The sequence below is a fragment of the Mobula hypostoma genome, chromosome 6, assembly GCF_963921235.1.
Source record: "Mobula hypostoma chromosome 6, sMobHyp1.1, whole genome shotgun sequence".
NCBI classification, from domain to species: domain Eukaryota; kingdom Metazoa; phylum Chordata; class Chondrichthyes; order Myliobatiformes; family Myliobatidae; genus Mobula; species Mobula hypostoma.
The window spans coordinates 165,935,757-165,961,943 of record NC_086102.1 but is presented as its reverse complement, the minus strand read 5'-3'; the positions used below and the strand labels follow the sequence as shown (position 1 = coordinate 165,961,943).

General features: G+C 41.1%; 1 protein-coding gene across 4 annotated transcripts in view; it reads left to right on the top strand.

Annotated features, from left to right (window-relative positions):
• LOC134348579 (mitogen-activated protein kinase kinase kinase 20-like) overlaps positions 1–26,187 on the top strand; it is a 125,244-nt gene that overhangs the window by 37,196 nt on the left and 61,861 nt on the right. For all 4 annotated transcript variants that reach the window (XM_063052173.1, XM_063052170.1, XM_063052171.1 and 1 more), the window contains 5 exons: positions 1,023–1,051; positions 1,149–1,286; positions 1,991–2,077; positions 7,946–8,020; positions 11,184–11,290. In XM_063052173.1, the coding sequence (XP_062908243.1) occupies positions 1,023–1,051; positions 1,149–1,286; positions 1,991–2,077; positions 7,946–8,020; positions 11,184–11,290 (436 nt within the window). The remainder of the gene's footprint in view (positions 1–1,022; positions 1,052–1,148; positions 1,287–1,990; positions 2,078–7,945; positions 8,021–11,183; positions 11,291–26,187) is intronic.

Sequence of the window (26,187 nt, the reverse complement as noted above, 5' to 3'; positions counted from 1 at the left end):
ATCAAATAACAGTTTTAGGAAAATAAAAATTTTGATTTATTAAGAATTCAAAAGTACCCTCACACACTTGGAAACACTTGGCCATAGGAGCAGGATTAGGCCATTCGGCCCATTGAGTCTGCTCTGCCGTTCCATCATGGCTGATTTATTATCCCTCTCAACCCATTCTCCTGCCTTCTCCCCATGACCTTTGACACCCTGACTAAAAAGGCCATAAAACGTAAAGCAGAATTAGGCCATTTGAGTCTGTTCCACATTTAAACTAAATAAATTAAGTCAATTTTGTTTTAAATGGTTAATCGCTGTAGGGGTGGTGTGGTGCAGGAGTAGTGGGCAGATTTCGCTGTCTAAGAGCTGGGAGATCTGCAGAACATCATACGGCCCTTCTGGACTCTCTGGGAAGCCCACCAATGCAATGCACCAGTGACATAACAGAAGACCTGTCCTGACGAAGGGTCTCGGCCTGAAACGTCGACTGCGCCTCTTCCTATAGATGCTGCTTGGCCTGCTGCGTTCACCAGCAACTTTGATGTATGTTGCTTGAATTTCCAGCATCTGCAGAATTCCTGTTGTTTACATAACAGAAGATGCTGTTTCTCCCACTGGTTTAACATTGTTACAGCTGTGGGTTTGGGGGTTTTAACAAAGAAGCACAGATTTAAACATCACTCTGGCCACTGCACTATATAAAGGTGCAGTGTTGAATCTGAGTTCTTCCACTGATTTTCCTTCATTCTGCGAATTTGTATTATGTGGATTAATGCAGATAAGTAAACTAGGACCTTTACAATTAGAAAATTATGCAAATGTTAACAAATTTCATAACTGCAGTTGATACATCTCCACAATTTCTTTCTTCCAATGCTTTTAGAGTAATATTTTGCCAAAACTTCTGTTCTCCACATTAGTGACTGATATGTTAAAGATCGCTCAGTATATTTTAGTTTCAGATGCATAGAATGTAGAAATTTCCTATTTGGAATAGTGTCTAATGTTTTTCTTTTTACCTTTACTTAATGTAGTGGTGCTTGCTGCAGACAAAATTTTAAAGGTGAGCTACCGAAGAATTTTTTTTAATCTGAAGCTGTTTCAAAGGTCAATAATCTGAAAAGATAAATGATTATAGATCATTTTTGTTCTTCTCTCAGATATGTGATTTTGGTGCTTCAAGGTTTCACTCTCATACTACACACATGAGCCTGGTGGGTACCTTCCCATGGATGGCACCAGAAGTTATACAGAGCTTACCTGTGGCTGAGACATGTGATACGTATTCCTATGGTGTGGTAGGTAAAGCACAAATTATCCTGCCTATTTTATTCAGATCAGGCCAATGCTTACATTAAATTTGTATTGAGAAAACTGAAATTGACATTCTTAACGAAAGAAGGTTCTTTGTAAATTAAGAAAAAATGCATTGAGCATATTTTTAAAAAGCGCCTATTGATATATTGATGCGGGGTGTGCTTGGGTAAATGGCTGAACTTTAAGCAGCATTTCGAAGGCCATGAATGGCTGTGATTCAGTAGACCAAGCTATTGTGTGGTTGATTCATTCTGGAAGCTATGGACTTAATTCCTGGGTTGTAAACCAGAGGGTGTCTGCAGTCTTGCTGACTAGGAATGTCATCTTGGGAAGTTTGGGCAGATTTTAGCAGTCCAGAACTTGTTTAACCCAGCTGGCCAAATGTCTGCTCGGAATGGAAGGATGATTATCTTCCGCAATGAAATTTGGCAACGGGGACCCTTTCTGTCGTGCCTGAAAGATTATCATCTTCCCTGCAGACATTGCAAAAACCTAATATTCATAAAATACACTGTTGCCTCTTTCTAAGAAATAGCTGCTTTTAAAATGACAGTAGCCCCACGGCATTGAGATTATTCCTGAAGTGTGGAGATGACATCGCTCAGTCTTCTATAGATGGAAAGTATTTTAAAATTTATGATATTTGTTAAGATTAGATAGATGTTAAAAGGCTCACGTTTTTCAGGTTCTTTGGGAAATGATGACACGGGAGATCCCATTTAAAGGTTTTGAAGGCTTACAGGTGGCCTGGCTAGTTGTGGAAAAAAATGAGGTACGGTGTATGCTTTTGTTTTTCATACTTTTCATAATGTTTCTATTGATTTAAATGCTTGATATAAGCATTGCTTAATTTTTTTCCTCAAAATAAGCATTAATTTTGTTTCTTTGACTACATCACCCACTCATATATGCACATCATATTGTAATGACTGTTTACTGAATATACAAACCAGAGGCCTCAATTGATAATCCAGAAAGTGAGATCTCAAACATTACTGCGACAATTTCACAGCTAGAATTGTGTTTCTAAGATGAATGGGAGTAAAGAGCTTTAATTCAATAAGCTAAGATGGTTTACTTAAAAACTACTGTCGTTGCCTGCCCTGGTTCATTTGTAACATAAACATTCCACTTAACTCGTAATTGCATCTTGAACTTGCCTAACAAATCTCTCAATGTAATCGAACTACTGCAGTGCTTAACAAATCTGGACCAGCCACTCAACTGCAACCTAGGCATTGATTTGGACCAATAAAGGCATTCCTTAAGCCAAATCGTTGTGTTCATTGTGTCTTTGCCGTGTACTGTAGTTTGAAGAACTCCAGTTATACCCAAGAGGTCAGTAGTTTGACTTTGAAAAAGCAAAGAACAAAGTACAGCTGATGCTGGAAATCTAAAACTAAAACACGTTAATTAAAATACTCCACAGTTAAGATGAGGAAAATGCATGGTCATGCACTTTGGTAGTAGAAGTAAAAGTGCGGACTATTTTCTGAACAGGGAGAAAATCCAGGGATCTGAGTGGCAGAGAGACTTGGGAGTCCTTGTGCAGAACACCCTGAAGGTTAACTTGCAGGTTGAGTTGGTGGTGAGGAAGGCAAATGCCATGTTAGGATTCATTTCAAGAGGTCTAGAATACAAGGATGTGATGCTGAGGCTTCATAAGGTGGTTCTTCTGGTCAGTTATTGTGATCCTGAAGCATTGATCTGGCAAAACACATCAGGGTTCACTGATGTTTCAAGACAAAGACCAAGAACTGCAGGTGCTGGAAATCCAAAACAAAAACAGTAAACAACTATCCTGTTGGCCAGGCAGCATCCATAGAGAGAGGAACAGGATTAATGTCTCGTATAGACGGTTAAGAATTAAGAAAACAAAATTCAAGTGTATTGAAGGATGGAGGGAAGAAAGAATGTCTGTGATAACGTAGAGACTTGGTGATGATGAGGTTTATTTATCACAAATGATCCGCCTGGAGGAGATTTAAATAGAAGGAAAAGTGATAGATATATGGTTAGCACAGGAGGGTGGAACTGAGGTGAAAGGTCAGCCATGATTTACTGAATGGCAGAACAAGGGGGTGAATACATACATCTCATCCTACATGCTGTTAACAACATCTGTGCTATCTCTAACCATAAGAACTTCCTTTATCCCAGTTGTTTGAGTAAATAAACAATAACAGCAATTATACATCCAAAATTTTCTGGATACCCTGAAGTTTTAACTGACCTTCTCAAAACATTTGTCTTTCATTCCATTGAGGCTAAAGTTCATAATCTAAAACCGTACTAAAATGCCGAAGTGATTATTTTGTTTCCATAATTAAGTGCGTTCAAAGTATGAAGTAAATTGATTATCAAATTACTTAAATGTCACCATAATCTTCCCTGAGATTCATCTCCTTGCAGATATTCACAGTAGAACAAAGAAATACAATAGAATCAAACATTGACCAAAAAAAAGTGCAAATGAAGACAGTTTCAGCAAACACACAAATAAATAGATAGGTAAATAAATAATTTTTTTTAAAATTCGAAGTAAAATTTATTGTCAAGAGTACATGCATGTCACCACATACAACCCTGAGATTCTTTTTATGCAGGCATACTTAGCAAATCTATAGAACAGTAACTGTAAACAGGATCAATGAGCAACAAACTGTGCAAATGCAAATATAAATAAATAGCAATACATAACGAGAGCATGAATTAACAAGGTAAGGAGTCCTTCAAGAGAGACCATCAGTTTTGGGAACAACAGAAATAGAATGAGTACATATCCCCTTTTGTTCAAGAGCCTGATGGTTGAGGGGTGGTAACTGTTCTTGAGCCTGGTGTGAGTCCTGAGGCTCTTGTACCTTCCAGCTGCTGGCAGAAGCAAGGAAAGAGCACGGCCTGGGTGATGAGCAATGTTCTCTCTAATTTGTAATGACTTGTGTGCAAAAATCTTGTGCTGTGCAATTTTTTTGCCCAGTGACAACAGCCTGTGCGCACTGAATAATTTCTTCAATAAAAACAGCATAAATAAGCCAGTTCTAAGATCACTAGTTTATTCAGCCCTAGATGAAGATTAGTTGCAGCCTCTTTGGTACTGCCTTATCTCCCACTACTCTCATGCGAGAGTAGTTCTGTAGGGGATCCAGTTGTTGAACATAAATCTGTCCCAGGATGCATCCTCTATTATGATAACCCCAAACAACTTAAAGTTAATTATTGACGTTCTGCCTCTCCATTGCCCTAATGAGGACTGGCTCATGGACCTCCACCTGCAGCCTCTTTTTTTTTACCATATCATGCACATTGCCTTTATCTGCCACCCTGTCAAGCATGAGTAGTTTTGTAGGGGATTCAGTTGTTAAACACAAGTCGACAGAGACAGTCACCAATATTGCATATCTGAGCCTCAAAGTCAAACTAATCCTCCATCATGAAAATAATAGTAAACTACAGTTGGATCAAGGCTGGATTAATATTAATACAGTTGGATTAATATTTGGTTGTGTCAAAAAATGACCATTCATTATATGAGCCCATATCTTTTCAACTGACTACAACTGTCCGTTATTTAATTTTAAGTGCTATTTGCAGTTATTTTTCTTTGAATGACTGACGGTTTTTCCATTGTTACACAGATTCAGTCTTAAAATTTTGCTAAGGAAAACAGGGCCCATTATCTTCTAATCTAGGTGTTACTTCTGAACTATTGATGAAAAATGGGGCTATCAGATCAGCTATTAAGAATAGATGATAATTTGCATGGAATCAGGCAAAAGTGATGACAGATATATTACTGTAATTGATTATTGTACTTAATTGGTAATTGAACTCAAATTTAAAATCGTTAAAGTCAATCTCTTTCCCTCACCATAGCTCTTCTTCCTCATTTACCCTAGCACAACTTTACAGAGGTTATGTGAGGTTATGCAGCCTGTAGCACAGGTTAACAATTAGCTTGTTTCACCTTTGAAACAAGATTGCGTGCAGAGTATTAGTGCCCTTTTTCCTGTCGTTTTATTGTTCAACTCGAGCAAATTGATCTCCTTCTGAAACGGAAATGATCCCTCTGGGTTTTGTAGCCACAGCTTGTCTCATTCAGTTTGTTTTGATCTATTTTCTGAAGAGGAAAGTGTATATGTTCTATTTTATTAGAAGCTGTATGTAAGGATTATAGTATGAGCAAATTGGCAGTTTATCCTTGTTGTTAAAAAAATATTCACTTCTGATTGTAGGGACAGCAAGCCCATTTCCAGAATTGATCAGTGATCCTGAATCCAGGTGGATACGTGAGAATCTGCCATGGATGGCTTTGTGGTTGGAATAGGGAGGGGAGTTAGTGTATACTATCCAAATGATTGTATAAGCATATAAATTCACTGTGCTCACCTCCCACTAATAACTGCACAATTTACACAACTCACCCCAAGAAACGTTTCATTTTAGGAATTATTTTCCAGCTCCTCAGTCCCTTGTTGATTTGGTGAGTAAATGAAATATAATGATATGCTGACAGTAGCATTTTGGTAGAGACATCGAGTTCAATCCCAACCTCGGGTGCTATCTCTGTGGAGTTTGCACACTCTCCCTAGACGGTCTGTATGTCACACCTTCCCCCCCCCCCCCGACCGCCACCAGTGGGTGCTTCAGTTTCCTTGTACATTCCAAAGGTGTGCAGGTTGAGGGGTTAATTGGCCCCTGTAAATTGCCCCTCAGATGTAGGTGGTCAGAATCTGAGTAAAATAGGAGAATAAAATGGGATTAGTGTAAATGAGTGCTTGATGGTAGGAGGAGACAATGGGCTGAATGGTCTGTTCCAGTGCTGTTTCACTGATTCTAGGAGGAGACAGTGGGGCTGAATGGCCTGTTACTGTGCTGTTTCACTGATTCTAGGAGGAGATCGTGGGGCTGAATGGCCTGTCTCTGCTGTTTCACTGATTCTAGGAGGAGACCGTGGGGCTGAGGAGCCTGTTCCTGTGCTGTTTCACTGATTCTAGGAGGAGACAATGGGCTGAACGGCCTGTCCCTGTGCCGTTTCACTGATTCTAGGAGGAGACAATGGGCTGAATGGCCTGTTCCTGAGCTGTTTTACTAGTTCTAGGAGGAGACAGTGGGGCTGAATGGCCAGTCCCTGTGCTGTTTCACTCTGTATCTAACAAGACCTGTAAGTGGCACCATCCCAAGTTCGAAATTATTTCAGCCTTATGAGGAAAAATTAAGAAGAGTGGGCTTGAAGAATGGAGAAGAGAATTTTATTGGAACATTTTTAATGGACTTAAGATAGTTTCTATGAAAACTTTTCAACTTTTAGGGCTGTCAAAATGGGGCATAGTCTTATGGGTCAACTACTTCAGACTAAGGCAAGGAGAGATGTTTCTCACAGTTGTGAATCTTTGATTTGTCTTCCTCAGAATTAGAATCAGGATCAGGTTTATTATCACCGGCATGTGTCATAAAATGTGTTAACTTTGCAACAGCAGATCAATGCAATACATAATATAGAAGAAGAGGGAAAAAATAAAATAATAATAATAAATAAACAAATAACAGTATACGAAAATTGAAAAGATTAAAGCTCATACAAATAATATATATTAAAAAGGTGAGGTAGTGGTCAAGGGTTCAATGTCCATTTAGGAATCGGATGGCTGAGGGGAAGAAGCTGTTCCTGAATCACTGAGTGTGTGCCTTCAGGCTTCTGTACCTCCTACCTGATGGTAACAGTGAGAAAAGGGCATGCCCTGGGTGCTGGAGGTCCTGCAGCTTTCGGTCCAGTGCAGTAGCCCCCCCACCCATACCAGACAGTGATGCAGCCTGTCAGAATGTTCTCCACGGTACATCTATAGAAGTTTTTGAGTGTATTTGTTGACATGCCAAATCTCTTCAAACTCCTAATGAAGTATAGTTGCTGTCTTGCCTTCTTTATAACTGTATCGAGATGTTGGGACCAGTTTAGGTCCTCAGAGATGTTGACACCAAGGAACTTGAAATTGCTCACTCTCTCCACTTCTGATCCCTCTATGAGGATTGGTGTGTGTTCCCTCGTCTTACCCTTCCTGAAGTCCACAGTCAGCTGTTTCGTCTTACTGACGTTGAGTGCCAAGTTGTTGCTGCGACACTACTCCACTAGTTAACAACTCCTGTACACCCTCTCATCACCACCTGAGATTCTTAAGAGAGTTATGAATGCTGAGTCAATGTGTATATTCAAATCTGAGAGGAAGGGACTTGTGCTACTGGGTTAGAGGAGACAAACAGGAAAATGGACATGTATCCAAAGATTAGAACAGCTTGAGAGGACATCAAACCTTCCTGTTTCTGATTCTTCCCTCCCGTATATACAATGATGATAAAAATTGGCTTGTTTTCCTGGGGAGTTATGGTGAAATTCAACCATCTCACTTGATCTTTTTAGCATTTGGAGAATCTTTCCAAAAATTGCACATGTTGACTTCCAGTGAGATTGCATTGCTGTCTGCGGTTGGTAATCTCTGCAAAACAAGCTTTGATTAGCTGAATAAAGCCTGAGTGTTCCTGGCGCTTTTTGTAATCATGTCACAACGGGGAGGCTTTGCTCATGTGAATGTATTTTAATTATTTTTGTGCACTTCCAATTGCTAATGTGTTGCTTTTCTTACTTCAGAGGTTGACCATTCCAAAGAGCTGTCCTGCCAGTTTTGCAGAAATATTGCATCAGTGTTGGGAAACAGATCCCAAAGTAAGTACTGAGACCTTTAATGATCTTTCCTGTTGACAGAGACAAGGGGCTGCAGATGATGGAACCTGGCGCAATACCAAAGACGCTGGAGGAACTCAGCAGGTCTGGCAGCATCTGTGCCCAAAATGTCGGCGTCCGTTTTCCGTCCATCGACGCTGCCTGCCTGCTGTGTGCCTCCAGCACTGTGTGTGTTGCTTCCTGTTGAGAGAAGGCTTTTGACAACAGATTTGGGTGCAGGTGGTCATTGGGGTGGAACTCATCTTCAACTTACGGTATTATCGAGTGAATATCGGAGCTTTTCAAGATACTTTTTTGTTGATTCCAGATGCCTCCTTCAGTCTCGAATTGTCCATTTATCCAGTTAATAAAATATTAATGATAATGGAGCTATTTGAGGGCCCAGATGTTGAATGTAAGAGTCTGTGGTGTGCAGGTTTCCCCTTTACCATGGAAATATGGGAGCTTTCTGTAGTGCAGAACTGTGCTACCTATGTATGTGTCAAGAAATGCAAGTTTTTAAAAATGTGTTTATATATTTAGCTCTTTCATATAAACTCGAGGAGAGTGCATCTTATTCTGTATGTTACATTTTTGGGTAGTGATCTGGTGAATTCTGTAAGGGCATTTCCATTACCCGACACAGGGGTTGTCTGTGTTAAAGGTTCGATAACAAAGGACTGCAATGTGTCCATTTTCCCTTGTTCTCTCAGTTTTCAGCCTCCCTAAGTGTCAATGAATTTGACACTTGTAGCCACTTAGACGAATCCTCCCCACAGGGCCGTAACACCTAATACAGTGTCCTTAGAATGACAAATTGAGAGGCAGGGCAGTCCACTAAAATGTAATGGAGAGAAAGAAAAAAAACAGCTGTGCTTTTCAAACGTGCACTTTTTTTTTATGAAGCTTTTATTTTCTAATCCTGTTAGATTATTTAAAACTTCACAGGCTGCTGTTTACCATTTATATTACTCATACACTGTGGCTCCGCTAGCCATAGGAGGCTGTTTTGAGATTGCTAACCTGCTTTCTTCTGAATGTTTACTGCACAGTGATGTCATTCCAGGTCTTTGTTTCCATCAATTTCTCATTGGGCAGCTTTCCACGATCAGCAGTATGCCACATCTTGAAGCTGCCACTGTTCTTCTCGAGGCCAATATTACTAAATAGAACTGTACACTTCCCTCCTGTAGAAATACAATCAGCATCAATTATCTGAAAAATCACGGGCTATTCTTTCAGAAAATTACTGACAAGATCTTTGCCATTTAGTGTGTATGCACAGTGTTCTTGACGCTGACATGTATATTGTGACTTGTATTTATTAAACCAGAATTGCAGTCAGTAAATCTGCCTCACCCCATCGTCTGCATTTCCTGGACAGTCATGCTCACCCCATCTTCCTGCTGCCTTAACAGTGATAGTTCCTCTTGTCCTCATCTACCAACCCACGGGCCTCCACGTCCAACATGTCATTCTCCACAACTTCCGCTATATTCAACGGGATCCTACCACCATCAATCACATCTTTACTTCTCCCCGCTCTCTGCTTTCCACAGGGATTGCTCTTTCCGTGATTCCCTTGTCCATTCATCCTTTCCTCACTAATCTCCATCTGGGCACTTACCCCTGCAAGCAAGAGAAACGCTACACTTGCCCATTCACCTTCTCCTTCACCTCCACTCACGGCCCCAAACAGTCTATCACCTGTCGGGGTCGTCTATTGTCTCCTCTACATTGGTGAGACCCAGCATAAATTGGGGGAACTGCTTTGTCAAGCACCTCTGCTCCATCCACCAAAAGCAGAATTTCCCACTGGCCAAGCATTTGAATTCCAATTCCCATTCCCATTCCCATTCCAACATGTCGGTTCATGGCTAGCTCTTCTGCTACAATGTACGCCACTCTTAGGGTGGAGGAGCAACTCCCTATATTCCGTATGCGTAGCCTCCAACCTGGTGGCATGAACATGGATTTCTTGTTCCAGTAATTTTTTTCTTCCTTTTGTTTTTCTCCACCACCCCCCCCCCCGATTCCCCACTCTGGCCTGTTACCTTCTTTCCTGACCTGCCTATTACCTCCCCCCGTGCCCCTCCTCCTTCCCTCTCCCCCATGGTCCACTCTCCTCTCCTATCGGATTCCTTCTTTTCTAGCCCTTTACCTTTCCCACCCATGTATCACCTTATAGCTTATCCTCCTTCCCCTCCCCTTTCTTTTTATTCTGCCATCTCCCCCCTTCCTTTCCAGTCTTGATGAAGGGTCTTGACCCAAAACGCCAACTGTGTATTCATTTTCATACACACTGCCCGGCCCTGCTGAGTTCCTCCAGCATTTTGTGTGTGTTGCCAGTAAATCTGGCAGCATCTTGCAAGATGGACCCAACCATGGTTTACTGCTGTCAGAATAATGAAGCTCATGTTAAAAAGTGCAAATGTCGACAGCAGAGTGTGTATCTACTATCAACCGCACTCCTTTAATATAAAAGGACCTGTGGAACCTTTGAACTCACTGGACGGTGCCAAGAAAATTGTGGACCTCTGATATTGCAGCACAATAGTTTAAAGTAAATTAGCTTGAAAAGGCAATGTGCCAGAAAGACATTGTTATTGTGAGAAGCTGGTGGTTCACGCATTCACATAGGGAAGGTGGTACAATGAATCCCATTGGTCACACTTCTGTAATTAACACAAGAGAATAATTGGCACTTTAACATTGATCACAGAAAAGCTGGAATATATAGATTCATTTATAAAACAGTGTAGGGAAAAAAAACATATTTCCATGGTAAAATCTTTTCAGTTTTTCTTTAGCATCTTACTAATGCATATTAATGATCAGCATAATCCGAAAATCTATTTGACCCTCCATTACTTCTTTTCTTGCTATTTGGTCCAAAATAACTGACTTCATTCTAACCTGCTTTGAAATCCACCTGCCTGTTCCTTAAACTGCCCGTGTAATGTTTTATTTTCATACCATTTGTTACGTTGCCATTCATGACTTCATGATGCAATCTAATCAGTGCCTGCATACTTCAACCAGGTGAGAGGATTTGTCCCAAATATTATGGTTGTGCATCATTTAATTAAATTAGATTTATAGAAGATAAATTCTGTACAGAATAATATAATGGTATTTAGATTTGCTTGTTTTTGATTCCCCACAGAAAAGGCCAAATTTTAAGCAGATCTTGGCGTCCCTTGAGGTTATGTCACATGACAGCAAACTTCCAGACCAGTGTAACTCCTTTCTGCACAACAAGGCTCAGTGGAGGTAGGCTTGGATCCAGTTCAGTACGCCTCTAATAGCTTATTCTATTAAGGTTTTAAATGTTGGTGTGAAATGCACAGCAGTGGGGGTAGTGGGGAAGCAAGGTTCAGATTTTTATTTTCACTTGTGAGGCCAGAAGAACAGCCTACAAAGACTGGCAAGCTGCGTGCCAGTGTAATATGTCATCAGAAGGTCCATGGAGCCAGGGGTTACATCCTGCGCTGGTTTCTAATGTAGCAGAAGAGGAGAGTTTCCCTCCTTTATATTTGTGATGTGCTGCCAGCTGTTTGAATGCAATATATTTTTATTATAAAATCTTAACTCTCCACTTCTACAATCTAGATAAGAAACAGTACTAATTAGTAGAAATTTTTGTCTTATAATTAACAATATTAAAAGAAATTCTAATATTGTATTAAATAACTTCTGGCATGAAATAGTTCTTAGGAAAAGTTCTTTCTAAATCATCTTTCCCTTTTTCATGTCATTTGCAAGTGTTAATAGCCTTTGAAGTAGTGAGCATAGTGGAGGATTCTCTGCAGTGCTAAAAAATTATTACAACTGTGAAAACCTTTATTTTTTTTATTGTTTAATGTGTAATTCACTTGGTTCTAACCCAAAGAATACCATGATGCAAAGCTCTGCAGAAACTATTAATACAATATTAGCATTTCTGTAACATGTATACAATTTGGAGGGGAACGTGCAGGGTGTACGCTTTTCCAATGCATCTGCAACAGTTTAGAGTAGGGGTTCAGTTAGAGTGATTTTTGGGTTTAGGTCATTTACATTTAACAAATGGCTTTGCCTACCAGTCTTCTGTTCCTTGAAAATGTATCGTGGATTTAATTTGGAACATGTGTTCGTCCATTGTCAACGTCGATGAGGACTTCGACACCATTATGATGGTGTTGAGACTAGCGTGTGATTTGGATATAGATGAGGGAGAGTTGCGCAGCGTCAGCCTCACTCTCTGTTCCCAATTCCCATCTGGATCCAGTGGCAAGACAGAGTGGAGGCGGCTGGAGATGGGACTAGGCGCAGTGGATGACCAGGACGTCTTCTGTGTCTTGTCCTGCTCTACACATTCCACAATGCTTGCAGAGACCGCCTTCTTGACTGTTGGACCTTCCATTGATCTCGTCCATTCAATCCGCCGGAGTCTCTCTTCACATGCTGGGATAGACAACTCCCTATCTCACCGAGGGTTTGAGACCCATTGGCTACCCTCTCCTGGTTTAGCCAGCTTGTGGAAGCCATTGCCCGGGGTGTGGCCGCTGTCGCATGCAAACAGCTACCGGGAGCCACAGGTGAGAGCTGAGTGCCAGGTGGGGACCAAAGGTGGACTAACCGCCTTGAAAAGGACGCGACATGTTCCCCCACCAGAAGTGCTACCCCTCCCTGACACCCCATTTGGAAGAAGGCATTCCGAAAATGCTGTGAATCCCAGTCCAGACGATGCTGGCATCTGTGGGATGGATGTGAATCAGAAGGTGTGAAGTTTGCATGTAGTTTCAAAGAAAGCATTGTCTATACTTTGTAAATATAGAATTTGTCCTTTATGTTTAGCACATAACTATCGAGCCCTACGTTGCGCCAGCAGACCTTTCCACCCAAAGTGTCTCCGCATGATGCCTACTGTACCTTGTTTTGTGGAATAAAGAAACTGCTTTGTATATACCAGTAACTCTCTCCGGCGATTTCATTCACATAACAACGGGTTCCAAAACTTTTTTTAATGCCACGGACCAATACTATTAAGTTTGGGAACCCCTGGTTTAGAGATACTGTGAGAGTGCACTAGGTAAGTAACTGCAGTGAAGTATACAGATAGTTCACAAAACTGGTCTCATGAATGATTAAGGTAGTGCAGAGTGTCAATCAAGTAAGTAGACTGCTTTGTTCCGGATGATAGCATGCTACTGTGTGTTGTTGGAGCACAGTTTATCGAAACAAGTGGAGATTATTCCATCATTCTCCTAACTGTTTGTGCACGAAGAGATTGAACTTTAGTAAGTGTGGCACCTTTTATTTTCCTTTTATATTTTATTCTCTATTAAATATGTAGTTCCAGTAATATCTATAAACTGTAAATCATTTAATCGTATCTGGTGTATTGTCTGTTATTTGGGCGGGGTGGGGTACATCACACAGCATCCACACAAACTGATTACCCAGTTTGGCGGGGCCGAGGGCTGTTTCCCTAGATGACAGCGAGCCGAGCGACCCTGAGGCTGGCCAGGGGGGCTACATTCTGGTGTCTTGTGGATGGTGAAAGGCATTAGGCATTCACAGAACACCAAGTCTTCAACTTCCTCTTGTAAACACAATTTATATGGTTGCTTCAGTCAAACTTCTGATGATAACCAAAGTGTTGGTAGCGGGAAACCTGGCAATGGTTAAGCAGTGGTTAAACTCTCTTTCATTGGAGATGGTCATTGTCCAGCTGCACTTTAGTGGTGTGAGTGTTACTTGTCATCTACCAGCACATGCTGCAGGTAAGCATGGACTCCATTTATTGCAGAGGTCTGAATGGAATTAAGCATTGTACAATCCGTAGCAAGCGTTCCTATGATGCAGGACACTAATGATGATAGTTGGGATAATGCTCTGATGAACTCCTGCAACAATGACTTGGGAAAAGGTGACTGATCTCTAACAACTGTAGCTGTTCTCCTTCATGCAAGGTGTAACTCCATCCATTACCAGGTCTTTGTGATGCCTCACTTGGCCAAATGCTGCCTTAATGTTAAAGGACAATTGTTCTCATGTTACCTTCTGAACTTGGCTCTTTGGTTCTTGTCTGGGATCGAGACTGCAGTGATACGTGGGGCTGAATGGTTGTGGTGAAACCCAAGCTGGGCATTAGTGAGTGCTGTTTATACTGTTGACAGTAACTTCCATCGGTTTGCTGATTGAAGGGAGTCTGATGGGCAGCCATTGACTAGAATGGATTTACAGCTGATTCCCAGATGATCAGTGGGCTCTATTTTTACATATGTCTGTAAGTCGCTTGGGAAGATTATCCAAAAATCACCTGTTAAGGTGACCATTTCCATATGATATTGGACTGTTTTCTGCAGGTTGTGTTGTATAAGAATAATATGGAATTTGTTGTTTTGCAGCAGCAGTACAGTGCAATAATATAGCAATCTAAAAATTACAAAAATATATAAATAATGCAAAAAAAAAGGAATAACAAGGCGGTATTTATAGACTGTTGAGAAATCGGGTGATGGAAGAGAAGAAACTGTTCCTGAATCTGGGTGTAGGTCTTCACCTCCCTGATGGTAGAAATGTGAAGAGGGTATGTCCCGGTTAATGATGGGTACCACCTTTTTGAGGCACTAGCCCTTGAATGTACTCCAGATGGTAGCACGAGTCGTGCCCATGGTGGAGATTTTTCCATATTGGTAGAATGTACTGGCAGAACAATTTTTTTAAATGTTTTTCCTAAAATATTGAGCGTCTTCAGGCTCCTTTTCCTCCTACCCGATGGCAGTAATGAGAATAAAATACCATCTTTTATTCTTCTAATCTCAAGAGTATAGAGTATACTGTACCTAACAAAGTGGCCACTGAGTATACAATCAAAATCCTTTGTGATCAGTTGGGCTAAGCAGAGTTTTATTATGGCTTTTTAAAGACAGTCATAATCGAAACTTCGGGATTTGGACCAGCTGGAAAAATGGGCTGAAAAATGCAGATGGAATTTAATGCAGACAGGTGTGAGGTGTTGCAGTTTGGGAGGACAAACCAGAGTAGGTCTTGCATGGTGAGCAGTAGAGCAATGCAATAGAATAAAGGAATAAGACCATAAGACAAAGGAGCAGAATTAGGACATTCTGCTCTGCCATTACATCATGACTGACTTATTATCCCTCTCAACCCCATTCTCCTGCCTCTCCCTGTAACCTTTGATGCCCTGACCAATCAAGGCCCTCTCAACATCCTCTTTAAATATACTCAATGATTTGGCCTCCACAGCCATCCTTGACAATGAATTCTACAGATTCACCACCCTCTGGGTGAAGAAATGCCACCTCTTCCTTCTACGCTGAATGGATGTTCCTCTCTTCTGAGGCTGTGCCCTCCGGTCCTAGACTTACCCACTATAGGAAACATCTTCTCCTCATCCACTCTCTCTCGGCCTTTCAACGTGCAATGGGTTTCAATGAGATTCCAACCCCCAACCCCCTGCACCCATTCTTCTAAACTCGAGCAAGTTCAGGCCCAGAGGCCATCAAACACTCCTCGTACATTAACCCTGTCATTTCTGGGCTCATTCTGAACCTCCCCTGGACCCTCTCCAATGCCAGAACTGCTCACAATACTCCAATTACGGTCAGACCAATGCCTTATAAAGTCTCAACATTACATCCTTGCTCTTAAATTCTATTCCCCTCAAAATGAATGCTTACATTGCATTTGCCTTTCTTACCATCGTCTCAACCCGCAAGTTAACCTTTAGGAAATCCTGCACAATGACTCATAAGTCCCTTTGCACCTCTGATTTTTGAATTTTGTCTCCATTTAGAAAATAGACTATGCATTTTTTCCATCTACCGAAGTACATGACCATTCACTTCCCTACACTATATTCCATCTGCTCCTTATTTTCCCAGTCTCCCAAACTGTCCAAGTTATTTCCTTGACTATAGAAAAATAAGCGGAATTACAAAGTTATGAAGGGTGTAGGTAGGGTAAGTGCAAGGAGGCTCTTTCCACTAAGGTTGGGCAAGTCTGGATCTAGAGGTCATAGGTTAAGGGTGAAAGTTGGAACATTTAAGGGGAGCATGAGGGAAAACTTCACTCAGAGAGTGGTGAGAGTGGAACGAGTTGCCAGCGGATGTGGTGGATGTAGGTTTGATGTCAACATTTAAAAGAAATTTTGATAGGCGTATGGAGGGCTGTGTTCTGGTACAGGCCAATGGGACTAGATTGTTGAATAGTTTGGCATGGACTAGATGGGCTGAATGGCCACCTTCTATGCAATAGTGTTCTATGATGATAAATGAGAATAAAATAAAACAAGATATTAACTCTTGACTTCTTGCCTAACTGACTAGTCCACCTTATTTGCTTTCAAAATCAAAAGCTTTCCTCCTTAATACAAAACACAGCCAGCTTTTGTATCATCATGCTTCCTATATTTAAGAATAAACCATGACTTCATCCAAAAATGCAGGAGATAAGATGTTGATCATTCTTGAATTCCACTGGCCTTCAGTCACAAGAAGTCCTGTAAATCATTGTGTGTTATCTAGTTCCAGTCCCCACTATCCTTTTGAGTCTTGTGCACCTTTGCTGTATTTGCAGCCTTTGATGACCATCAGTCCTGAATTCACAACCCTTCTTCTTGAGTTTGCCTCCATGTTGCCTGAAGATAGATTCTTTAACTTCTTAAACTTCCTGCCTTTTTTTAATTCAGTAACCTCTCCAAAATTCCCCTTCCCTTTTCCTTTATCCATACCTTTACAGTCTGTTGAACTCAGCCTCCTACTATTTAGTTTAAAGGTCTATCCATACCCCCAGTGTTTCGATTCACCTGGACCTTGGTCCCAGAATGGTTCAGGTGGAGCCTTGCATACAAGTTCAAAACTTCAAAGTAAAATTTATTATCAGACTACATGTACGTAAGTCACCACAAACAATGCTAAGGTTCTTTTTTCTGTAGGCAAATTCAGCAAATCTATAGAATAGTAACTGTAAACAAGATGAATGGAAGAGCAAGTGCATAGAAGACAAGAAACTGTAGAAATGCAATTATAAATAAATGGCAATGAAATAACAAGATAAAGAATCATTAAAGTGAGATCAATGGTTGTGGGAACATTTCAAGAGATGAATGTAATTATCCTCTTTTGTTCAAGAGTCTGATGGTTGAGGGGTAGTAACTGTTCTTGAACCTGGTGGTCCAAATCCTGAGGCATTTTTGCCTGATGGCAGCAGCAAGAAAAGAGCATGCCTGGGTGATGAGGATCTTTCATGGTTGTTGCTTTCCTAGGATAGTGTTTCATGTAAATATGCTCAATGGTTTGGAGGGCTTTACCTGTGATATGCTGGGCTGATTCCACTACCTTTTGTAGGAGTTTCCTTTCAAAGGCATTGGTGTTCCCATACCAAGCCATAATGCAGCCAGTCAATACACTTTCCACTACAAGTCTATAGAAGTTTGTCAAGGTTTTTGATGTCACACCGAATCTCTGCTGCCTTTTAAGGAAGCACTGTTGTGCTTTCTTTGGAATTAAGATTTATATGTTGGGTCCAGGACAGGTCCATTGAGGTAGTGACGCCCAGGAATTTAAAGTTACTGATCCCCCTCGTCTCCGATCCTCCAGTGAGAATTGGCACATGGACCTTTGGTGTTTGTTTCCTGAAGTCTACAATCAGTTCCTTGGTCTTGCTGACATTGAGTGAGAGGTTGTTGTTATGACACCACTCAGACAGATTTATAGTCTCCCTCCTGTTTGCCGATTCATTACCACCAGTGATACAGCCCACAACAGGGGTGTCATCAGCAAACTTGTATATGGTGTTGGACCTGTACCGAGCCACATAGTCATAGGTGTAAAGTGAGCAGAGCAAAATGCTGGAGGAATTCAGCAGGTCTGGCAGCATCCATGGAAATGAACAAGCAGTTGACATTTCGGGCTGAGACTCTTCAGATGGAGCCTAGCTCAATGGAAGAGCTCCCTCCTTCACCAATGCTGTTGTCAATCTCCGATGAATTCAAATCCACCAAGCTCTGAGACCTGGACTTTGGTACTTCCCTATGCAATTGGATCCGTAATCTCCTCACTGTTAGACACTGTTGGCAGCAGCATCTCCTTCGCACTCTCCATCCACACAAGTAGACAGCTGAGCTGTTTCCTAACACCACCCCTCCCCCACCCCACCCTGCTCCCTACTCAGTTTATACTTGTGATTGTGTGGCTAAGTACAGCCCCAAGCATTTAAGTTTGTTGATGGCCAAATCAAAGGTGGTGTTGAATCAGCATATAATGGACCACGGTAGCGTAGAAATTAGCGTGATGCTTTTACAGCTCGGGGTATTTCTGGCGTTTGGAGTTCAATTCTGGTGCCGTTCTGTAAGGAGTCTCTGTGTGTGCTCCCTGTGGATTGTACGGGTTTTCCCCAGGTGCTCCAGTCTCCTCCCACAGTCCAAAGGTAGGTTAATTGGCCATCGTAAATTGTCCTGTGGTTAGGCTAGGGTTAATCAGGGTTGTGGGGTTGGGCAGGAGGTACAGAAACCTTAGGCCCCCACACCACCAGGTTCAGGAACAATTATAACCATGCAACGATTGGGCTCCTGAACCAGTGTGGATAACTTCATTCACCACGACTCTGAACTGATTCTACCACCTACAGACTCACTGTAAGTACTCTTTACAACCCAGCATGATCACAGCCTGTATTTTACACATTGGTGTTTGTCAGCCTTGTCTGTTTATGTACAGTTTTTTTTTGGTAAAATTCTTTTGTCTTTCTTTTCTCCTGTAAATGGATGCAGGAAAATGAATTTCAAGGTAGTATATGGTAACATACAGTATATGTACTTTGATAACAAATTTACTTTACACTTTTAACACTTCTCCTGCAACAGTCTTTGAACATTTAGCTGTGTAATGTTACTGACCCAGTGCCATTTTGCCTGTGGGTCAGGTAGCAATCCAGGGATAATTACCTTTTTGGTTCTGCTTTTTAATTTTAGTCTTTATCTGCTCATATTCCTTCAGCAGAACCTCTTGTTCTCTAGGATATGCACATCGTTGCTAACCACATGGGTCACAACAACTGGATCTTTTTCCTCCTCCTCCAGATTCCTCCTCAGGTCAGATGAGATATCCCAAACTTGGACACTCGACAGGAGACACAGCCTTCATGACTCTCGGTCTTTTCCCTGACTATACTATCACCATTTACAATGACTTTTCTCTTCTCTCCCACCCCACAGGATGGCTCCAAGAACCACAGTGCAATGGTTGGATTGCTCCTACTGTTGCCCGCACTGAGAGTGAGAATATCAGACTGTTGGGCAAGCCCAAGGTCTGAGTCTCCCAACAGCACTACCTCTGGGATCCCTCACCTGTCTCACCCTCTTGTACCTGGCCATGGATTGAATTTAAAGCATCAAATCAAACTCATTTCTCTCACTAGCTCCTTTTCACTTCCTCAAAAACAAAAATTCAGTCATTATGTTCAGGATTCATTGGTTAGATGTTTAAATCTCATTGATCTGATAGCTCTGATTGTAAGTTATGGGGAAACTAATTGATTTTTTTTGTAGATTATAGTAAATAAATAAATATTGTTGTTAAAGGTAAACATGAGAAATTCTGCAGATGCTGGAATTCCAAAACAACGCACACAAAATGCTGGAGGAACTCAGCAGGTCAGGCAGCTTCTGTGGAAATGAACAGACAGTCGACGTTTTGGGCCAGGACCCTTTTTCAGAACTGAGAAGGAAGGGGGAAGATGCCAGAATAAAAAAGTGGGGGGAAGGGGAAGGTGAAAGGTGAAAGCAAGTGGGTGGAAAAGGTCAATGGCTGGAGAAGAAGGAGAATAGAGTGGACTACAGGAGAAAGGAAAGAAGGAGGGGACATAGGATGTAATAGGTAGGCGAGAGGAGGTAAAAGTTAGGACAACAGAGGAAGAGGGGGGAGAATGATTTTCACTCAGATCTGTATTAAGTAATTACAGGCTTTATTCTTGAAAGTGGTGACGTTAGTTCAAGACTATGTGCTTCCTGTAGCTGGACCAAAGTAGAAAAAAAATCTAGGCAGAATAAAATGTTCAAGTCAAAGTAGGACAATGCAAATAGACTTGTAATAAATTCCGTGAATATTTTTAATCAAATTATGACCCCAAGAAAATCAGTATGACAGAGTTGACTGAATGGAAAAAGTGACCATGAGCATGAGGTAAAGCTTTATTTTTATGTGTCACATGAGATCATATAAATAGCGTTGCTCTCCCCGAAAACATACTGGCAGTGACTCAGCAGACACTAATGAATGGCATAGGGTTCACAAATTGAAGTTAGATACTGTACAATTTCTGCATCATACCCACTAATATGAGAACATTTTTAAATGATGGTGCAAGCACTGAGATGTGGATAATAGTTAAACTAGAAGTTTATAACTTTAATTAAAGTTACAGAAATATGTGATCCAAAATAAGGACTGATGAAATGCAATCTTGTTTCAGTTAAATTATTTTGCCATTGTAAACCAGTAGCTTTAGAAATAAGATATACTGTAGTTTTGATAGCTAATTATAGTTGATTAATGAATTAGCAAATAAATTGATTATTTGCTCCTTTATTTTGCTTGGAGCATTTTCTGTGCCCCGACTTGTGATATTTTTAAAAACTGCAAAAGGAATATCTGGTCTTCCTTCCCAGCTAACACTTTTCTTTGACTGTGCGACTGAGATCAGAAACTCCATTGGTGGAAGGTAACAGCCCACATTTTAATATTCTGGCAGAAAGATTAAAACAGACCTTAATCTTGCTGGGCAGTGTAATTCTTGAGTAGTTGTGGGTGAAGCAGTGATCTGGACAGTATAGACCAATTTCTGTACGAAAACTAAATTGGAAAGGATGGTAGAAAATTGAGAGCAGAGATAGATTGGACTCAAAATGGATAGAACACTTTGATAGATATATAAGCACAAAGAGAAGCATAATCGAGGAAAGAGGCTTACTGATCTGATTAATAACAGATGGTGCAATCCGGGGCACATTACGATCGAGGAATGTGTTTGCAGACTGGATATTGAACTTTTTACTGTTAGACTTCGGCCACGTTCCACTGTGATACAACACTTGGCGGCACGGGAAATCGTTCCTCCCTGTGGCCATCGAAATTGCAGCTCCTCCCGTGAAGGGTCAGACACCCTGAGCCAATAGGCTGCTCCTGGATTTATTTTCCATCTGGCATAGTTTGCATTTTGTTGTTTGATTGCTGGGGTTTTTTTGTATTGCTATATTTACGCTCTTTTCTTGGTTGGTGCAGCTGTAACGAAACCAAATTTTGCTCGGGATTAATAAAGTATATCTATCTATCTATCTATAATAATAAGGAAATAAAGGAAAAATAATATGAAAGAAAAGCATTTTTGATGTAGGCAGAGACTGGACATTATTGAGCAGTTGAGAAGATTGTGACTGGCAAGGGAGTTTAACAAATAGTAAATATGAGTGATTGTGATGGCTAGAGAATACCGACCGTTATATATGGAGAGGTATATTCCATAGAAAGACTTCAGTTTGAACAATGCTGTTTGAATGAAATAGTTTGACACTTAAATGAGCCTGCAATTTTCAGTTAAGTCTGATGCAGCATTCTTTTATAAATTTCAAAAATGTAGGTTTAGAACACCTTATAAAGAACTTTGTGGCATCTGGTTTTCAGCGTAGCAGCCTGCAGGAAAAATGTTCAGATGACAAAATGCAATTAACTCATATAGTGTGCTCTAAATAGTGTGACGTATTATGATCACTGGTATGCCAGTACCTTGAATTTTAATTGATTTTTTTAATGCAGATTAACTGTACTAATAGATTTAGCTCTAGGAGCTTAGAAAAGAAATTATCATATGCCTTACTTTTGTGCGGACAGACATGCACTTTCAAATTAAGTTAGTATATAGATTGCTTAAACACATTTAAAAAGGCACATCAAGCATGCACTGTGGAATGGATGGAGCTAATTTTGTTTACGAGGCCTCCACAGCATCATACATCAAGTGCAATGCCCAAGGCACTAGAAACAGGCTCAGATGTTAATACTTTTAGGTTACAGTCATGGTTGGATACAATAGAACAAAGGCCTTTCCTTTCAAGTAAAATTCTTCATTCCTGCATGCCAGAATATCCATGCTTTCGTTGCCTTTCAGTAGACCAGAAAAGGCCAAACCCCTTTAACTAATACCAAGGCAGGCATTGACTCTCCTCTTTCCATGTGAATGTCTCATGCCGTTTGTAGGCCTGAATATGTAAGCGTTGGTGCTTGGTGTTCCAAATGTGTGCTGTACACTTTGTGTACTCAGCCGTCTGCTTCCATTCCACACACAAAGGGTTTAAAACCCACGTTCAAAAGTGTGGTTCAGTACAAGAGTGTTGTGCACGAGAGAATTTCTGAGCAGTAGCACAGTGAGTAATTTACTGCCTGATATGGTACTGAGCTGTTCCCTGCTGGCACGGTTATAGGAGCACTAGAGTTTCCTCTACACTCATGCTTCAGTTAACCATTAAGATGGCCAGTCTGATTTCTATTGAAGGATGTGTTTAATTTTATGTGACAGCTGTCATAAAGCAAATTTTAAAAATCTAACATTTTAGAAATCTTCTGGCATTTTCGATTTTTTTTAAAAAGAAGTAATGATACAAAACTAAAAGTTAAATGTTAAGCAGCTGAGTTGCATAGGTTCAGATGGTAGCGGTTTCGAGTTACATTCACGGTCATCACATATAAAGCCATCACCAATATTTATAGATTTTTACATCAATAATAACCAATTAAAAACACTTCTCAGCTATGAGAGATGGTGATTTACTGCTCAGTACAGATATCACATGCATTGCTTTCAGCCGGTCAAGATCAGCTGCTGTGTTTTGACAGTGGAAAAAATGACATTGGGATTTTTTTTTACTATTAAGTTGTTACCAAAGCCAAGCAAAAATTTAACATTTCACACACAGTTGATGTCTTATTATTGATTGCTCTAAACAGTTGTTTCCAATAGCATTGAAATGTTTAACTGTGCAAATCAATACTCACGAAACGGGAGAGTGTATCAAGCTGCAGGGGAGGGAAGTTGTAATACATGTACTTGTTTGTCTGAGATATAGAAGTCATTGAAATGGGGTACGGGATAAATTACTGGGTGATATGGGTACCGGATGTATTACCGGGTGTGAATTACTACGTTGGAAATTATGGGATGGCACTGATAAATGCATGGGGAAGGAGTTTTTCTGGGAATGATGGACTTGAAACCTCAAGGGTGCTTAGTCTTTTTGGAGACTGAGAAATGGAGAGTCAGAGTGAGGTACAGTAGATACAGGCTGACGTTGGAGAATAAAGTGGCCTGTTCAAAGTGTTTCCCCAACAATGAATGAGGAAACCTGGGTGACATATGAAAATGCTAATACAAAGGAGAATAACAAATTCTAGTTGTAAAAATGATGAACACTATCATGCTAGCCTGCCTCAGAAGGCAGTGGAGGCCAGCTCTCTGGATGCTTTCAAGAAAGAGTTAGATAGAGCTCTTAATGATAGCAGAGTCAAGGGAGAAGGCAGGAACGGGGTACTGATTGTGGATGATCAGCCATGATCACAGTGAATGGCGGTGCTGGCTTGAAGGGCCGAATAGTCCACTCCTGCACCTATTGTCTATTGTCTAGACCCAGCCCATGGCTCACGTTTAGCCCCATGCTACCCCATAGCTTCATTTGCATCTTCTGGCCATGTAGTTTGGAACATATTCCTGAATTTGTGCAAAGAGGAAAAGTCTGCAAGCAGCAGAAGCCAAAGCTTCCCAACAAATCATATTGTTTAAAGCTTTTCAAGTTCAAGTTTAATTGCTATCCAACCATACCCAAATGAAACAGCCTTCCTCTGGGGCTAAAATACAAAACACGGTACCAAAAGCAAATAGCACTTATAGTTACGAATGTAGAAAAACACGCAGTCACACAAATTAAAATAGCCCAAGTCCCTGAGCATAGCCTGTCGATTCGTGGCACACCTTGTCTTCCACCGACTGAACGCTGGAAGGCAGCACTGATGGGAGCAGCTAGCCCCCATCCCGGTATGGATTCCAGTACATCCACAGAGTCCTCTGCTGTCTCCCACACCACCAACGGCCTCTCCTCTCCTGGGCGGCTGCAACAGGTGACACCATGGCGTGAGGGCCTGGTCTGCCACTGAACCAGTGGACTGGACTTGCAGTATTTTACGTTGCCAATGTCCAATAGTGTCTTGCAATCACAATAAAATCATCCAAGACCATCATTTGCACCATTTATTGAGCTGTGCGCCACCTCTGTACAACAATGCATGCAACAAATCCAGGTGACAACACGGTGCAGATTAAGTCCAGCTCCATCGCTATCGAGCATTTCGCTGATGGGGTAGACCTACAGAACTTGACAATCTTTATATCCAGTCAAAAAAACGCTGTAAAGAACTAACAATTATGCCTTTGGTTGGACCTGGAGAGACCCATGTGCGCCAGAAGGTTTTTTTTCGTAGTGTTTCTTCATGTCCCTGACAGTCAGGTATAGAACATAGAACAGTAGAGCACAGGAATAGGCCCTTCGGCCTGCAATGTTGTGCTGACCCAGTTGGATCTATATAATACTAAAACTCTCATGCTCTGTCTGTCTGTTTGTGACCTCCAATTAGTGCAAACGGCGCATTACAGCGGCACTTTTTTTGGCTAAATCGAATTAAAATGCACTAACTTACAGAATGCAGGCAAAGTTCAGGGTTATATATTTGCATAAAATTGCTCATTCGCAAAAATCAGCAGGCTCCCTTTTAACCCAAGAGCCAATCCGCCATCATAGAAATCAGGACGTGACAGCCCGACGCATGCGCACGGCCAGTCTCAGCAGCGACACCTACTGGAGCAAAAGGGCAGGCCAGCTCTATTTCGAGTGGTCACATTCTGCTAATCACCATCAGCATGTGCAGGATTGGGACAGATCTAACTGCCACCCATCAATAAGAGATAATTAAATCTTATTGTAATGATGTACTTCAAGACACCCATAAAACCCTTTGCTACAGTCAAAGGACAGCGGTGATTATATCACGTCCATTTAGGAGAGCGCCAAGCACATCATCAACAATAATCAGCATCCTTTGGTGTTACTGCTTTGTATCTTCTATCCAGCATTAGGTAAAAAAAAAATGGTCAAGAGATGACGCCAAACGTCGTCGGGAAGTGGCAAGGAGAGGGAGAGAACAAGAATTGGATGAGGCCAGGGCCGCACGATTCCAGGATCAAAGAGTCAGGACAAAAAAAGATGAGAGAAGAAGACAGAGGAGGAGAGGCATGCACATCTCCAGGATCAGAGACAAACAACAAACAGCAGAAGAGATGAAGAAACGGGGGATGAAAAGACTGCACTTCTTCAGAATGATAATAAGAGGCACGAGGGTGGCAGATAAACCAGAAATGATGCCATCAAAAGTGTCCTTCGTTAAATGAGGAGCAGCTCTATTTGCTTTGCTACGCGTCATTCTTCTTCAATAAACTGTGGTTTTCTACTTCAGTTTCCAAAGCAAAGCGATATCAATAGCATTCAGGAAAACTTAATGTTCATTCTGGTCACGTCAGACTGCACTACCCTTCTCTCAAAGGGTGCCCCAGCGGGTCACCCCATTGTCTAGTTAGTAATCAAATTGCCAACTAAACTAATCCCTTCTGCTTCCATAATATCCATATTCTTTCATTTCCCTCATATTCATGTGCTTATCTAAACATCTCTTAAGAATCCCTGATGTATCTGCCTCTACCACCACCTCAGACCGCACTTTCCAGGCACCCATCACTGTTTGAAAAAAAGCTTGCCCCTCACATCCCCTTTGAACTTAACCCCTCACCTTAGTTGTATGCCCTTGGGTGCTGGACATTTCAATCCCGGGAAAAAGATATTGTCTGTCTACTCTATGCCACTCTGAGAGTGGAAATCATCTTGGCCCGAGGATATTCTTTGACATTATACCCCAAAAAAAAAAGCAATTTTTAAAACACACCATAGAAAATTAATTTTATTTACAAAATAGTAGGCGTTGCAGATGAACTGAGATGCAGAAATAAGATGCAAAATATAGAACCTTTTTCCAAATTCATAAATGAAATGATTTTTTGATTTCAGC